Source organism: Notothenia rossii (genome assembly GCF_949606895.1).
Source record: "Notothenia rossii genome assembly, chromosome: 5".
NCBI lineage: Eukaryota > Metazoa > Chordata > Actinopteri > Perciformes > Nototheniidae > Notothenia > Notothenia rossii.
Window position 1 is genome coordinate 75,484,572 of NC_136903.1, and position 16,407 is coordinate 75,500,978.

Sequence of the window (16,407 nt, forward strand, 5' to 3'; positions counted from 1 at the left end):
TAGCCAGTGGTCAGCGCCCATCAGTCTGACGGCTGCCCTCTTTGTGGGCTTCTGATGGTTAGATGGTAATGCATAATGACAAAACAATCGGTCTCAAATAAACAATTTAGTGTTCCTCTTTGTTGTGTTTATGTTTTGTTGAGACCTAAAAGTATGTAAATATGTCATCTTGGCTTTTATTAGAACTACTGCTTTCTATTAAAGATTTCAAGACAGATACCAACATCTGTATATTGAAAAGGTTTTTCCGAGTCATATTTCTGTATTTTGAGGAGAACACAATACATTTCATTAACCTGCTTTTTGTTTGTTTTTCATAATTCTGTGGCAGCTTCAAGTAGTCATTGTTGCTTAGAGGATGATTTCGTTGTATTACAATATGACACCATTCTATCATAAGGTATTGCTGGGAACACAACAAATAGCTTAACATTGCTAAAAGAAAAACAAGCATTCAGACAAATAGAAAATAGCCAATCCATTTTGGTGATGACAACACCTCTCAGATCACAACTATTACTTTTGTGAATATTGAAGGATCCTTAACAATAACAAACAAGGTATATTGAACTAAAACAACCCTTTAATACCCTCCCAACTGCAAGGGCACGACCAGCCCTGATCATTTACCCGCTGAGTTAATAACTGTTTCATACCAATAATGCCGTATTTAAGTCAAGATTTACTGTAAGTCTAGGTTTGGATTCCCTATGCACCACCTGTTTGCACTCATAGCCTACAATTAATTCACAGATCAGCATCAGCAGGTAACTACCCCATTATGTACATGTAAGAAAGAGAGGAGTACCACCACAGCTATCCAAAAAGCATCTCGGAGCTTCACTCTTATACTCTTAAAGCTCATTCATCTCCATTAACTTTATCCTGTGGGAATGTAAGCCGATCTTTAGAGCAATCAGCATTTAGATTACCGATGTAACGCCCACTATAGATCCTCTGATTTGTAGAACATTTGCGAGGTAAAAGCTCAGCATTCTGCCAATTAGGTCTCTGAGGCAAGGTCAATTCAGATGAACTAAATTAATGAGTGAGTGATTCTGTAACAAGTTGTTACTTTTAAAGGTTTCCATGTGGAGTTAGAACATAGTTAAACAAGCATTTGATAGAAGAGTTGGGTAGTTAAATATCCCTAATGCATTTGTATCAGACCACACTGAAGGATAATGTAAAAACAATTACATTCAGACAAACAAACATCCTTACGAGGCCTGGTCAAATATAAGGTTTACTGGCTTATCCGGATAACTTAGTTCTGTCCAAATTGTTCTCAAGTTTTAAAGATAACTCAAACAGATCTCTAAATGGATATGCACCTAAGAGCCTCAGTGAGCCAAAAGAGCTGAATTAATGAATATCTGGATTTTAATATCTATTAATGCATAATGATTGTGCATTTATAATAGCTGTAAATGCAAACTCATAGACAGAATATCACTTCTTTAATAGCTTTAGTTTTCTTGTATAAAATACCCTCTCTTCGCTAAGGGCCTCTTTGTGTAGCCTTTGCAGGATGACAGTTTATCTGTCAATGTAAGGCCACAGTTATATTTAAAGAGAGTCTTATTGGTGGTGTTTTTAGTCATATCAAACACGCAACAGTAAAACGAAGGACCGACAAAAGCTTTCAAGTATTACTCATTTCTGTCCAAGTGAAAACCTGGAGAATGCAAATGAACAAATCTTAGCTCAGATAAGCAATGGCTTTAGTTGAAACTACCATATATGGCTTTCCTCTTGATAAAACACATGCTCATCCCTTTGAGCTGCCTGCTCCCTCCAGGTGAGCTGTGATCTCTTGTTTGTTGGAAGATAAAGGATATTGATATGACTGGACACACATTATAGGCCGTGTGGGTCATCAGGTGGTCTTTCAGGATGCACCTGCCATATTTATTTCAGAGGGGAAGAGAAAATATCAAAAGTAGAAAGAAAAACAAGCAGAAATTAGCATGTGCAAAGAAAAACAGATGGCAGAAAGTACAATAATAAGACGGCTGAACAGGAAAAGAATGAGTGGGGAATAAGAGTGTGAGAATAATTTAGGGATGCGAGAGGGCAGGTGTAGAGTGATTGTAAATAAAAGGTAGAGTCACACAGAGATTTCTTTGCTTTCAGTGTAATTGGAATTAATATTAATGTTTAGTTCACTTGCCTTGTCATCTCTTTTCTGACTGATAATGGAAGCAGGCCACACACTCACCATAATCGTGTCCACAATCTCAGAGGGGCTCGGGAGGAGTTCACAAATAAGGCAATTATGCATTCACTCACACTTTCCTCTTTGCAGATGAGGTAACATTTATATCAAAACATGTGCATCAACAACAGAGCTATGCAATTGCACAGGCTTGTAAAAATACACAAAACAATTCTAACGGGACAAACACATTGTCAAACACAATATTTAAAAACAAAGTCAAGCAACAAAATATAGATCACATTGTGAGGTCCATGTTCATACAGTCACTTCAATGTCTTTTGCCAAGTCCTTAAACATGTAACAGAATTCCATTTGTCTGTGAAACAAAAATGGTTCAAATGCAAGTAATGGTCAGCCTCAGTGCAGCAAACTAAAGACTTTTCAAGTAAAATGTTTTTATAACAGGTCCTCAGTTCATTCCTTGTCATTTGGACAAACATAGACATACTTTCTGTATAAATGTTTCAAGAATCTCAGGCTACCTGGATAAGTTCTGGAGATTGTTGCTTTTTTTCTGTCAGAATCATCTGGAAGTTTATAATACTTTCATTTTAAAATTGTAATTAAAAGAGTATTTAATAAATCTGGTTATATTTGCTTCTTTTGGACTGTGTGACATGTCTCTTATTACAATGAACACGGTCACTGTAGTTTTCTTAGAGCTGGTCCTGAATACACTTTCCTACGGCAGGAAGTACTCACTAAATGCATTTAGTATTACATGTACGATTCACTGCTGTTTGAGTAATATAGCTAAAAACTAAAGCGCTGTTTAAGAAAATGTACCTTTTTATAAAACATTTAAAAAAAGAAACCAGAAATTCACAAGCTATTTTAAAAAATATTAAAAACATTTTTTTTAATAATTAGCTTTCAAGGCAGGGACTGTGACAAATCATTCACAATAATTGTTTGATTCTTTTCATGGGATTTGTTCAGTGTTCAAGATACTGCCTCCCTTATCCTGTAAGGTCTCTCCTTTTGGACATAGATCCAAAGAGGGACACATTTTTCTAATTGTAACTTCCAAACCTCTTACATTTCAATCCTTTCCTCTCTTTCCTGAACTAATATGCCTCACTGAACTTTTACTCCTCTTCTCCAACAGCCCCCCACCACTCCTGAGCGGGAGCCTCTGGGCTCTTCTGGTTGGAGTCTTCATGAAGTTGCTCGTCCTCTCTGTTTTTCTGCTCCCAGTCCAGCTCTTTAAACAAGTTTCCTGGGGAGCTTCTTCCATTGTAGTTTCTCTCCTCTTGATCCTGGAGAGGCACTGAGTGGACCGAGGACAGGGACGTCTCCCTGCTGTCCGACAGGAGAACCCCACTCCCTGAGCTGTACTCACTGTTGGAGTCTGCACCTAGAGGCGTGATAAAACAGAAGGGGGAGGGGTGCACAGATGGTGAGAGGACTTCTACAAACAAACACCACATGAGGAAAGCTACGCTGCCCAGAATATCCAGTGCTGGGATGTTACCAAAATCTGCATGATTGTATTTAGGCTGCGATATGAATATAGAATATGAGTTTCCTCTTCAACAAACATGTGCTTTATTTAACTCCAGAAGGCAAATTATTATTTGGAAATGCATGGAGAAAAATGTACATATGTAAAGCATGTAACTTCAAATGAAATGCATATTAAGTATTAAGGAGCTAATAAGATATGATAAGTTAGAAAATACCAACATGCTTACAGATATAGAGTTAACGCAAGGTATACAAGGTACAAGGTATAATGTTTCTATGTTTAGGTATGCATGCTGTTGTGCCCATTTGTATGTTTTTGTTGTTTGTTTTGATCACTAGATGGCGCAATGGGGCACAGGGTATTAAGGTGACCTCACCGGCACAGGTGTGGGTGATTGGGAATGGGAAAAAGCAACAGTGTTTTGACCGTGTAGCTGTGCACATTCTGTTTTTCTATAAGTAAAAATAAATAAAATGGTATTGGAAGCCAAGAACTTTGTCGTGAATGGAGATAACACCAGTCCAATTAGTTTACCCAGTTTAGCCAATCCTTCGGTGATATTGAGTGGAAATAGTCACCACACATGCAAACGTACACACATTTGGTTATTAGCTCTAAACATAGAGTGCAGCTGTAAATTAGCTGAAGTTTTGACCTGATGCTGGCGCTTGGTGAAAAGTCAGGGGATCAACATACTTATTATAATCCATCCTGAGGGAGACATGGATGTCTGTACCAACATTAATTTCATCCATCCGATAGTGGTGTAGATGTTTCACTCAAAACCACAAATGTCAACCTCATGTTGGCGCTGAAGGAAAAGTCACAGGATCCCCAAAGTCATTAAGATTCATCCTCTGGGAACCACGAATACCTTTTCCAAATGTGATGGCAATTCATCCAATAGTATTTGAGATAAAGGCTGTTCAGTCAAAGATAGGCCAACACAAATATATTTAATTTAGCGGTAACTATCAAGTTTTATCTTCTCTTTCCACCTTATGTTTATGGTAACTGGACTATATTTTTCGATGGTAAATAAAACCAAAAAAAACACTAAATTAGAGGATACTAGAAAGTTAATGGCGATCATGTTACATATATTTAGCTATTCATTGATTTCAGGTCCCTTAAACATCCAGCTTGTTTTTATCTTGTGCTTTATCCATTTGTTATTTTCATAAATGTATATTGAACATGAGAAGTACTGTTACATCTTGCACATTCAATTCAGTTTAGAGTACTTAGTGAACAAGACATCAGACAGTCTTAATACAGTTGAACTTCAAATTCTGGTTGTTTATGAACGATGGGATGAGCAGCAACACGTGGTGTTACAACTCAAAGTCTGGAATCAAAATGTTGTTGCTTAGAAACTCCTGTAAGCTAAAGGTCTTCTGCTCTTTAATTGGAGATTAACAGCCCAATCACTTGACTTCACAGTGATTTGAAGTGTGGTTCTTGCAGATTAATAGGATCAACTGCATACCTGTGTGCCATTCTGTTGACCTTTTGTCTTTGTGTGGCTGAGAGTGCTTCCACATAAAGCACCTCTCAGATCGATATCTCTTTACATTAGGCAAGCTTGTTGAGGACAGAAGCCAGAAGCAGGCTTTGTCATTGTACAGGTGGTTATGATATGAGACAAGTAGCTGAGATTTGTACAGTTAACAAAATGACAGGTTGCCAGCTATGCATTTCAATTGAGGAACAATGTATGAAAACGTATAAAGCTTTAAAGGTTCCCTATTATACTGTTTTTCATCAATATATTACATTACAGTTCACAGACATATAGAAAACATGTTTCTGAAGTGTTTGGCTCCAAATACCAAACAGATCATTGCAGCATCCCATAATCCCCTCTGTTTCAGCCCTGTTTCACAAGTGCTGATTCTCTGTCTGTTACTTTAGATGAAAATAAGGAGCCACTCCCCTCTGAGAGATATTTTGTTAAAAAGAACACAATGGTGCTCTACTGCCCCTTTCACACCAACGCGTTTTCAGCTCCGGCTCGGAGCTGGAGCCTAAAAAGTACCGGTTTTTCCTGTTCACACCGCAGCGGCGTCCGCCTCTTAACCAGGCTTCGTGTGATTCTGTTTATTTGCACCTTACTTTGACCATCCGTTCACTGTTATTGATCATTGTGGAGAGAGGCAGACATTTTGTTTTGTATTATAGCATCTATCGGATGGAATCAATACATGGACTGCACAGGTTGTCATGTCCGACTATCACAAGTAGAATCATAATGAAAAATACGCCGGTAAAATGTGCCTGTAGAAAATAGGATCCACAATAGGATAGCAATAGCAAGTAGTCAGTTTAGCTTCGGTTGCTATGCTAACATCACCCATTTTATACAAGAGATACTTTAATAACAGCGTTGTGATGCCAAACAGCGTCAATTCAGACTCACACACATTCACTTAAGGGGAATTGGGGATATGTATCAGCTGCTTGTGTGACAGTCAGACAGTGAATACTTTAGAGAGGCCGCTCTAAAGTATTAGCTAACCCGGAGCTAACGGGAGAATAAACTCCAGTGGACGAGCAGCACTGTAGCGGTACTCTGGAGAAAAGTATAAGCTTGGAGAAGTCATTATTTTATTTAATCTGACTTCGTATGATTAAAAGCAACACGATCATCGACCCGACGCAGTCCCCCGTTGTTGTTGTTGTTGTTGTTGTTGTTGTTGTTGTTGTTGTTGTTGTGAGCGCTGTTGGGGAGCAAATCAGCGATGTAAACGGTGACGTCATGACGCAGCAGCGGCAGCACCAGTCGGGCTCTGGGCGGTGTGAACAGAGCGGGAGCAGAAAAGTGAAACCGGAGCTGAAGCAGAAAAGCTCTAACTCGGAGCTAGAAAGGGAAAAGCGCTGGTGTGAAAGCCGTATAGGAGGAGATTCAGGGGATAAAGTGGGGGGGGGGGGGGTTACCTTGGTTGGTGATTGGCTAATGGTTACACAAGCCAAAAAATCGTTATGACATCATAAATTGGCCAAAATTTGATCAGTTCATTGTTAGACAGGTTCAAAAAGCGAGCAAATCTTTTTTCCTGAAACTTTCAGAATCTCTAAACGTGGAGGGGACACATGTTTATGTATAAAAGACATGGAAAAGGGTATTTTGCATAATAGGTTAAGCTCATACAAAAGTGTTTCATAAATGATCAAATCCACTTTGCAAAATCACCAACTAACAATCAACAAATGTATTTCCTCTTAAATTCATCCAAGCACTTGTTGTAACCTAAAGAAAGTCATAGATTTCCAAAAAGAAATACGACAAATAAAAATTGCTGCTCACTTGGTCAGTTACTACGAGGAGCTCTTGAGAGACCGAACGGCAAAGCAAGAATGTTATTCCTTATTAAACTTCAAAGATAGAAAACAGAACTATACGCTCTAAGGACGCTTTGAGTGTCACACTTCTGAGCTCAAGTTAAGAGACTCCCAGCAAGCACTATGCTCGCTGTAGTGCTGTAATGCACTTAGTCAAAACATAGAAGAGCTTAAGGAGCACACCGTTGTGCCACATGCCCGCAATACGATATTAGAAAAAGATGAGAGAGATATTGCAGTGTCGTATCATGTTGACAAAGAATATGAGACTGGGGCCAGGAAGGAACAAACAGGAGCTCGAACTCAAACTAATTGCATGTACATTGCACAGCTGATTAAATTATATATTATTTATTCCAGATGATAACATTGCATCTGACTACATCAGACTATGATGAATTTCACAGTTGGATGCATGAAAACGCAAAGAACACTTTATAAATAACTCTTATTTATCTTTATAATATAAACAATGTAAACAAAAACATACATATTTGAATGGCAGGCACAAGCTCCTTCTGGTTAATTCCCATCCACCCCAGGTGCATGAGATTGATGTAGCCAAAAGTTAAATGAAGTACAACATTTAAAATATGCATACAGAGCTCCAATAGACCACACGTTAGGTCTCGTGTTGGTTTTTCTTTGCTGGTTGAACGCCTAAAGCAAGACGCAAAATTAAATCAGTCAATGGGAAGAAAATTCAGAGAAGAGACATTAGGAATTATAGCTTCATTTTCTTAAGGTGGAAACTTTCGCTGCATTTGATTGGAGGGGTTTAATAGCACCTTCAGGCATTGGTCTCTACATGCCTGTGAGTGGCAGTAAATCTTTTATTATTGGAATGAGACAGAGATGGTTGCTGCAGAACTTCAGCAGGTTAAGATGAGCAAACTCACCCTTATCTTTTAGGAATCTCATTCTCATATGAAGGCTTATGTCCACTGTTGTCTAAAGGAGCTTTTAAGGAGTAGTTCATTGATTTTAGAAAATACGCTAGAGAATATCACGCATGTCTGTAAAGTAGTTAGCTAAAGCAGAACGTTTGAAAGTAGGGAGAGACAGTCAGATTGTGTCCAAAGTTTAAAAAGAATCTGCTGACCAGCCCTTTCAAAAGCGCATTATTTAACATGCTATTATTAATTGGTCACTCTCTGCTTGTTGCCTGGCAACCTTAGGATGAGGACACTGAGGAAGTCACTGCAGCAGGCCAATAAATATATCATAGCAGGTAACTCTCTAAAAGCACAACCTGTCTTTTCTTCATTGCTGTTAGTGTACAGATTAAACAAACTAAATATAACTAAATGGTAATGGTAGTTAAATGGTAGATCTTTGAGAATGTTTTTTCTGGGGTAAGAGTAGCCGTTTATCCCTGCACAGCAATTATTGCTAAATTAAAGGTAGGGTAAGAATGGAGAAACCAGCTCGAGTGCGCTAGAATTTGAAAGTACACAACCGGAAAAAATCTGCCCCTTCCTTCAGACTTCCTTACAGAGCCCCTCCTCCAACACACACGAACGCGCACATGACCAATGACGGCACGAGATAAGTTTGTGCACGAGATGGAAGGCTGACAGGCAGGTAGGCCATCCAGTTATTTTAGCCATGCCGGCTAAAATGATTGGTCGTGCTTTTTATAGTATTACGGCTTCCACAGATGAGATTTTTTTATGGATTTTTTGTCAAAGCATTTAAGATATTCATTGCTATCGGGATGTTAAGAGCATTCTGAAGTGAATTACCTACCCCACCTTTAAGTTAAAAGCTACTGGCAACAGCTTTTAATTTAACAGACAGGTATGAGTCTGGTATATTCTCATCCAGCAAAATAACAACAAATGTATTTCCCAAAATGTCAAACTGTTCCTTAAGAGGACAATCTTAAAATGTCATTTTAATAATTTTTAATGGTGAGACATGACAGATTTGCAATTTAATTCCGAAAATGTGTGACTCAGACTTGAGAATTCATTCTATACTTGTCTTGACAAATCTTGATACGTGGCATTGGCTGGCTACATAAGACTTTAAATATCTCTGGTGACAACTAACACATACTTGTAGTAAACCTGCTAAAGTCCAACTAGAATGAAATGTTGCCATCAACTCTGACACTTGTGTTGATCCTCAGAGAATGTTAGAGAATGATGATTTTCTACATCGCTGTCTGACAGTGAGCAGGCAAGAATGATGAGTCTGGGGGTTGATCCGGTCACACAGGCTCGGTATGGGGGGGTAGTGAGGATCAGATGGGTTTGTTTGGGGTCAACGGACCAAGGAGGCCTCCAGTTTCCTGAATGCTCCACTGACCTGGTCCAGTTGATGCTACTGTGACAGGAGCATGGCTGCCTGTCACATTACCATTCCCAGCCATGGACACAGATGCCGTTCCCACTCTGCACCGCACCCATGAAACATAAAGAAGCAGGGAACGTGACAACAACACATTCAGCTCATCTCTGAGGCAAGAGAGGAGATCCAGATGGACTTTTAAGGCACTGTATGTGACGCCAATGTCAAGGGTCAAACAAATATAAGGGTAACAACACGTGTTGGGGTGACTGACTCATTAATTTTTCATGCAAAATGAGTCATTACCAGCCGCAAGAGCGCTGCTGATATTGTTTTCAGTTTGTTCTTTCAACAACACGTTCATAATGAAATATATACTGTGACATGTTGTCCCCTGAGTCAATTGTTGTGTTTTCTGTGGATATATTTCTGTGTGTATGTATATTTGAAGTCTCAGCTGGGCTATATTTGGATTGATGGCCAAAATGGCCTCTGCCAAACAGCTGGAAGCAGGAAGGTGCTACGAGACTGTTATCATCGAAAAGGCTTATTTTCACAATCCACAACAACTCATGATTAGACTTGCTTCATCTCACTTCAAATTGACTCTTCAAAACACTCCTTCACAAGCATTACTTCTCGTGAAGGTGAATGAATGTCAAGTAGAACTGTGCTAAAGTGAATCTTTAATATTGAGAGCAAGACTCCCAGTGGTGTCCGTATAGCTGTGGACAGCCTCTGGTGAGTGGCTGCACAGTTGCACCTGAAGCTGTTGTATCCAGGCTTTTCATTAACACCTTGGAAGGTGTCAATCACAATATGCTTCCGCAGGGCAGCTCATAAACAAAACAGTAGTAGCAAAAGGGTCAAATTCCCCTGGGTCCCAGCCAAGCATCTCCATGGCTTGTTGCCTAAGCCAAAACCCAGGTGCCTAACATGCTGCTTTCTAAAGGCTATGAAAAGTGGCTGACTGAAAGCTTTTTATATATAATTCTAGGGTATTTATAGCCAATTTCAAATGTTTTGAAATGTGTCTTGATTGCTATTAAAATGCTTAAAGCACCACTTATCAATGTTTTTATAGCAACAATGATTGATGTAAGTAGTAAACTTACAAAGACTAAAAAGGGTCAGTTGTTGTGACAGAAGAAAATTATCACAGTTCCCCAAAGAGTTACTAACAGTTTCAGTTTGTTTTACGGCCTGCAACTTTGGTGTTTGGGTTTACTCTTATTGCTCTCATCAACTTCATTTCTGGAACCACTAGCATTGCCAAAACAGAGAGAAAATTGGACCTCAATTTGTCAGGTGGCCAAAAAACGGAAAATGGGATCGCTTTGATTCAGGATTGACTTAATCGAATAACCATAAATGTTGCACTGCAGACATCTGTTTTAAAGATGTTTGGCACTAATCAAAATGAGAAAAAGTTAAACTGCAATTGTTGGCATAATAATTGACTAAATTTGACTCAAGGGGTGCATTTTGGTAACAACAGTGACAAACAAACAGACGGACTAAGCTTTATTTCCAATTACCATCATATAATAATTATGGTTATTGAGCGACACTGCCCATGTTTTCCAGCAGTAAGACTCACAAGCCTGTCCTGTGTAGATTAGCAGGGCTTTGAACACCAATAGCCTATGAGCCTGTTTGTACAAAAGACAATTATGTTCTTATGTAGTACAGCAAGAAGTCCACGTACCTGAGACGTCTGAGTCACTGTGCAATTCCTCTTGTTCGGACAGCCTCCTCTCTGCCTTTCGGACTTCTCGCACATAGAAATCGTCTTGCCGGGCCAAGGGGGCCATGAACAGGATCTGACTCTCTCGGTAGATCTCGAGGAATGGGTGTGCACACAGCCGCCTTTCCTGCAAGAGATAATTTTGGTGATTTAAAAAGAAACCTCATTATTGAAGACAAACATAATACATAACACTAACATATAGGGTTCCTTTAAAGGAGGTGTTTATTAGGGATGAAGCTGCACAATTCAGTTAAATTAATAGTGGAACATTTAAGGTGCAATTGTATTACTATAAATGATCAAAATAAAAATAAAAGAGTCCCATTAACATTGTTTAACACTGGAAATGTTTCTCTGTGTTTACACCTGTTAGGAAATCTTCAATATCAGGATACATGTATTTATTATCCTTGCTACAATGGAAGTAGTGATCACATACATAGCTGCATGGGACAAAATAGTTCCCGAACAGTGTCCTTCTCATACAAGACAGGGTGTTATTCAGTCCCAATATGCAGAATACTGGTTCAAAGCAGTATTCTGTGCTTAGTTCAGATTAGCTTAGGCCTGCGTAAGCAATACACATGACAGTATGTCTCTATCCACAGAGGCTGAATCATCATGTTAATCGTTGTCACATACGTAGCTATCATATGCCTAAAACAGTGTGTCCTGACGCTCTTCTTGGTAATCCTACATCCGGTTACTTACACAGCTACGTAGGGCCTTCCTTATCATGTGCTACTCTGATATTAGAAGAGAACGTTCAGTATTTTCCCAACAACACCCATACATTTACATGATGAAACACTATAGTAGGATACAAGCACAGACATGCCGATAATCCCATAAGTCAGTGTGTTGTCAACAGTGAGAGAAAATGAATTGATATAATGTGTGGGAACCTCACCGCTACCCCAACTAAACAAACATGTACCCTTTTCTCCCGTCTTCACATCCCAACTGTGATGCAACACATCTGAGATGCCTACAATCTGTCTCCATGAATGTTCCACACTCCGCCTGCTGATCGTCTTCTGTTACTTATCTCACTCCTCTTGATGTGGGAAGTCTCACATGACAGATACCACTTTAGTTCTCTGGGCTCATTAACCTTTCATACACCATGTTTTGTAATTCCGCTCATGTTCATCCAATGTCTGTTACTTTCACCCTTTTGGCATATGCTAAATGTCAAGCAATGCTTCAATCACATTGCAGCACAGTACAGTGCATCTCAACAGGATCAATTATTTGAAGGTAATCTATTTTAATTGGCTCTTTAATTGTCCGATTCCATTGCCACGTGTCCATTTTACTATTGCCAAAGTGAGGTGTTGTTTGATGCAATTCAACAAATAAATAAATGACATGTTGATAATCATCTGATGCTATACTCTACATTTAATCACAAGTAATATTATTTATCTTATGGAGGAAATTACTGTTGATTCAGAGGGTGTTGCATGTGTACATAACGTGAGAAATAAAGAATGGTTTTATTATGACGAAGACTTGTGTTTTAACACCTCACACTATTTCTGCTTCTTTGAGCCCTGTGTTTCATCTCTCTGTCTCTAACTACACACTACAGTATTTAAGACCATCAATCATTTCATACACCATGGCAAATTCATGACATCTCTCCAAGAATAGAAGCTCAGATTGTTATTATTTCTTGCCAGATCCTGGGAGATCGGAGTCCCTGCGCCCCTTGCTGACGTGAGAAGTGAGATGCTGACAGTTAAGTTATAGAAAAATCGCACACGGAGCATCTGATAATCAGGCTTGCAGACTGACAGACAAACATAAGATATATTCTTTTTAGTAGACAGCTCACTTCTTTTTAAACTTCGGCCAATCATCTCGCTCACCATCTGTGTCCCGGCTATGACAGAAGTGACTTTTCTATTGGTGTCGTCTGCAGAAAAAACATTGTCAGTTTCATTGATTTCAGAAGCATCAATTATTTGTGCACTTTTCCTAGAGGAACATCTGTGTATCCTCATTGGCTTTCCTCATCAGCTACCACGACATGGCATGTCGAGGTGCACGCATGCAAGCAGACATACACTCACAAGTTTAATTTTGCAGTATATGCTTAGGATGGTCATTAAAAGCACTACATTTACCCCTAAAAGGCATTAATAGACACTTCTGCCACATTGTGTACTATTGTGACTTGAAAAAAAAATGTGGCTGCTTTCTGATGATCTTTTTTTGTTAAGATTGAGATCTACTTTCCTTGTCATTGTTAACATTTTTGATTTTGTTGTAGTTCTTGGCACCTTATTCCACTTAGTTACTTACATACGTTGTTTGTTTGTTGGTTAACATTCAGGATGCTTTTGCAAGAAGCAGATTTTATTATTATCTGTGCATCAGCATTTGTAACGGAATATTTGAAGGTTTCATGTGTTCTATTTTTCTTCTTTTTTTCCTAATCTTTCTATGAATGCCTAACAAATTCACATTCATAAAAAATGAATCTCACCTCAAGTGAATTCCTTCCCAAAAACAGAAGGCAGAAAGTGTGTCAGCACATACAACTTTTAAATGTTCTTTTCATTAATGAAGAAAAAGTTAAACTAGTCTTTGACAGGAGCTTTAGAGTGAGTGCTTCTTACATTTTCAGACCAACAGTGAAGTGATTGAAGAATAAAGGAATGCTAAATGCAAATTCATTCCGAATGGATTAATATTCAGTGGAATGGTTCATTTTAAAGTGTGTGCTCTTAGCAGAAATTGTACTCCAGGAGGTTAATAACGGAGGTGCTTCTTTAAAAAATAAGAGGCTTGCATTTAGTTTAAACTATGAGTGAAGAAAAGCCAATAAATGGGGTATGGCATTCAATAATCATGACTTGACTGCTGCAGCTATTTACAGCCTAAAATCATTGGATTCTGAGAAATCGTGCTAGGCTTTAGGTCATCGTAACTGTGAAAACAAACGTTTGCCCCTTGTTTTCTGACATCTGATACTAAAACATTTAACTGATTGATTGAGAGGGTAACCAGCAGACAAGTTGATGAATGAATAACCACTAGTTGCAGCCCTGCAGTGGTTTTTAAATTCTGATTCTGAATGATACTTTTTTGATATATGCAATCACTGCAAGGGGAAAAAAACAGAGACCTAACCCAGTGAGCCTATAGCTACACAGTGAGGTAGGTTTCTCTGTGTCTTATGCACTGAATGCCTACGATAAAGGTCAGGCAAAAAAAATTAGACCTGAATCGCTGAGACAAACTGTAAACGGTTGGCTTTTGTGATTGGGGTGGGGAATGAGGTTAGTGTGTTTATTGATTTCTGTTTGATTTTCTCCAAACTCCTTTCCTGCAGTATCAGGGCCTCGGGAGCCCAGGAGAGCACTTAAGGCAGCCGAAAGCAACAAGGTCATAGGAATGTCTTTTTATTTTGCTCCACATCCACCTCCACCGCAGAGAGATACCAATATTTACAGACAGAAATATGTTATTTTGTTCCTCAGGCATGAAGACATTATAAAGGAGATAGACTTGGGAAATTACAAGGCCAAGCGAACACGACCTCACATAACTTTGATTGAATTGTTCCAAAATTTGAGGAAATAAAATCAAAAATAGAGAAGCAGAAATAAGAACTTTGATCACTAAAGTCCACCATTGCCAACCATAACTTGATATACAGAGTGGGACCATAAACCTTAACCATAAATGTGTTTCAGAATGAATTCCAAATATTGAAGAGAAAAGCAGATATTCTTAAAAACATCTTCAGGAGTGTTTCACTTCACAGGCCATTCAAAAGTGCAATGGCAGATTGTTAATGGCTTACAAAAGCTTGAGCTTAATCCCATGTCACACCTAAGTAAACCTTATTGTTTTGCTTATGGAAATGTAGCGAAAGGAAATCTGCATGAACAACAGATTAAAAACGAATGAAATGTGTAGAGTGTAAGGGATTACCATAAAGCAATCACACAAACAGGCACACAGACCTTTAATCACCTCTCAGGCACTTTCTCATGCTAGCTGTGTATTTGTAGAAACTCTTCTGTAGCGCCTGAAGGAACTGGTAAAGGATGGTCTACATCAGGGCTATTCAACTACACATTCAGTTGGGCCAGATTTTATAACTACAAAATTCAGCTGGGCCAGACATTCAGCGGCCTGTAAAAAGCAGGTAGTGACACATTTTAAACCAACACATATTACTGCGATGAAAAACATGCAATTTTTATTCATTGTTCATCTAACAAAGGTAGGTCAAAAAGTGCATAAAAACACAACAAATTAGCATTAATTTAACAGAATCTGAAAAAAAAGTGCACAGTTGTAGCATTACATTAGTTTGCTTTAGAAGTCAAATATTCAGGTTATTTTTTTTGAACCAGGCACATCACAAAGTGCATTTACTGAATACAATAATAGCAGTCTTAATAAATGTCCTCACATACAAAAAAAACAGCTAAAGAGCTCCAATGCAACACAAAGAGGTAGTAGCTACTGTAGCAATATTTTTTCACTTTTCAAGTAACAACAAAAAAATCATACGTTTTGGTCACATTTGACCCAGACACGTTACAAAGTGCAATTAAATGAATACAGAAAGAACTGTCAAACCCTTCAGTGCACAAACCCATAACAAGGGATACGGGTAACTATATGAATGAATACTACACTACACGTCTACTATAGTAAACTAGGTGCTTACTATCACCTCATTTGTGATTTGTCATCGCTGACTTTCTAAATGGGAGAAGGGAAATTTTTTGTTTTGAACAAGAGCAGTGATTTTTGGCTCATAGGATGTCAATGCAATCCTAAGACATTGGTGAAGAGTGCTGACAGTCAGGGAGCAGCGAGTGCTACTTTTGATTGAGTTCATGTGTGAAAAGCTTGATTCACATATGTATGTTGATATACTGAGCACACAGATCGCTACTTTCTGAACGTTAGGGAACTGCTGTTTTTTGACATCACTCCAAAACTTCGCTGGCCCGTTAGTGCGCTGCATGTCAATAAGCTCCAGTGTATATTTCTCCTTGTCGATGCAGGGGACCACTTCCTTTGCTCTGGTTGATACGTTCCCTCTATTGCAACAGTGAAGGGGTCTCTGGCAAAGCCCATCATCACGTCTGTGGGCAGAGCAAGTCCATCTAATCGACCGGCAAAGTTCTCTTTCAACCTCGCAATGAAATCTGTCATCACATCCGTGATTTGTGCCGGAGATGTGATGTGTTTGGGGAGCGTCGGAAAATGCAGCATCCGACCCGTGCTCAAGTCGGTAGCGAAAAGGTCGAGCTTGACTTGGATCTGCTCCACAAGATCAATTACCGTTTTGTCTCT

At 38.9% G+C, this 16,407-nt stretch overlaps 1 protein-coding gene across 1 annotated transcript in view; it reads right to left on the reverse strand.

Annotated features, from left to right (window-relative positions):
• Positions 1 to 1,905: 1,905 nt before the first annotated feature.
• The window catches only part of tex264b (testis expressed 264, ER-phagy receptor b), a 33,425-nt gene continuing 18,923 nt past the window's right edge, over positions 1,906 to 16,407 (reverse strand). Inside the window, exons 3-4 of the mRNA XM_079684877.1 lie at positions 11,035 to 11,200; positions 1,906 to 3,578 (exon numbers count right to left, since the gene is read on the reverse strand). Of these exons, the coding sequence (XP_079541003.1) occupies positions 3,310 to 3,578; positions 11,035 to 11,200 (435 nt within the window). The 3' untranslated portion in view covers positions 1,906 to 3,309. The remainder of the gene's footprint in view (positions 3,579 to 11,034; positions 11,201 to 16,407) is intronic.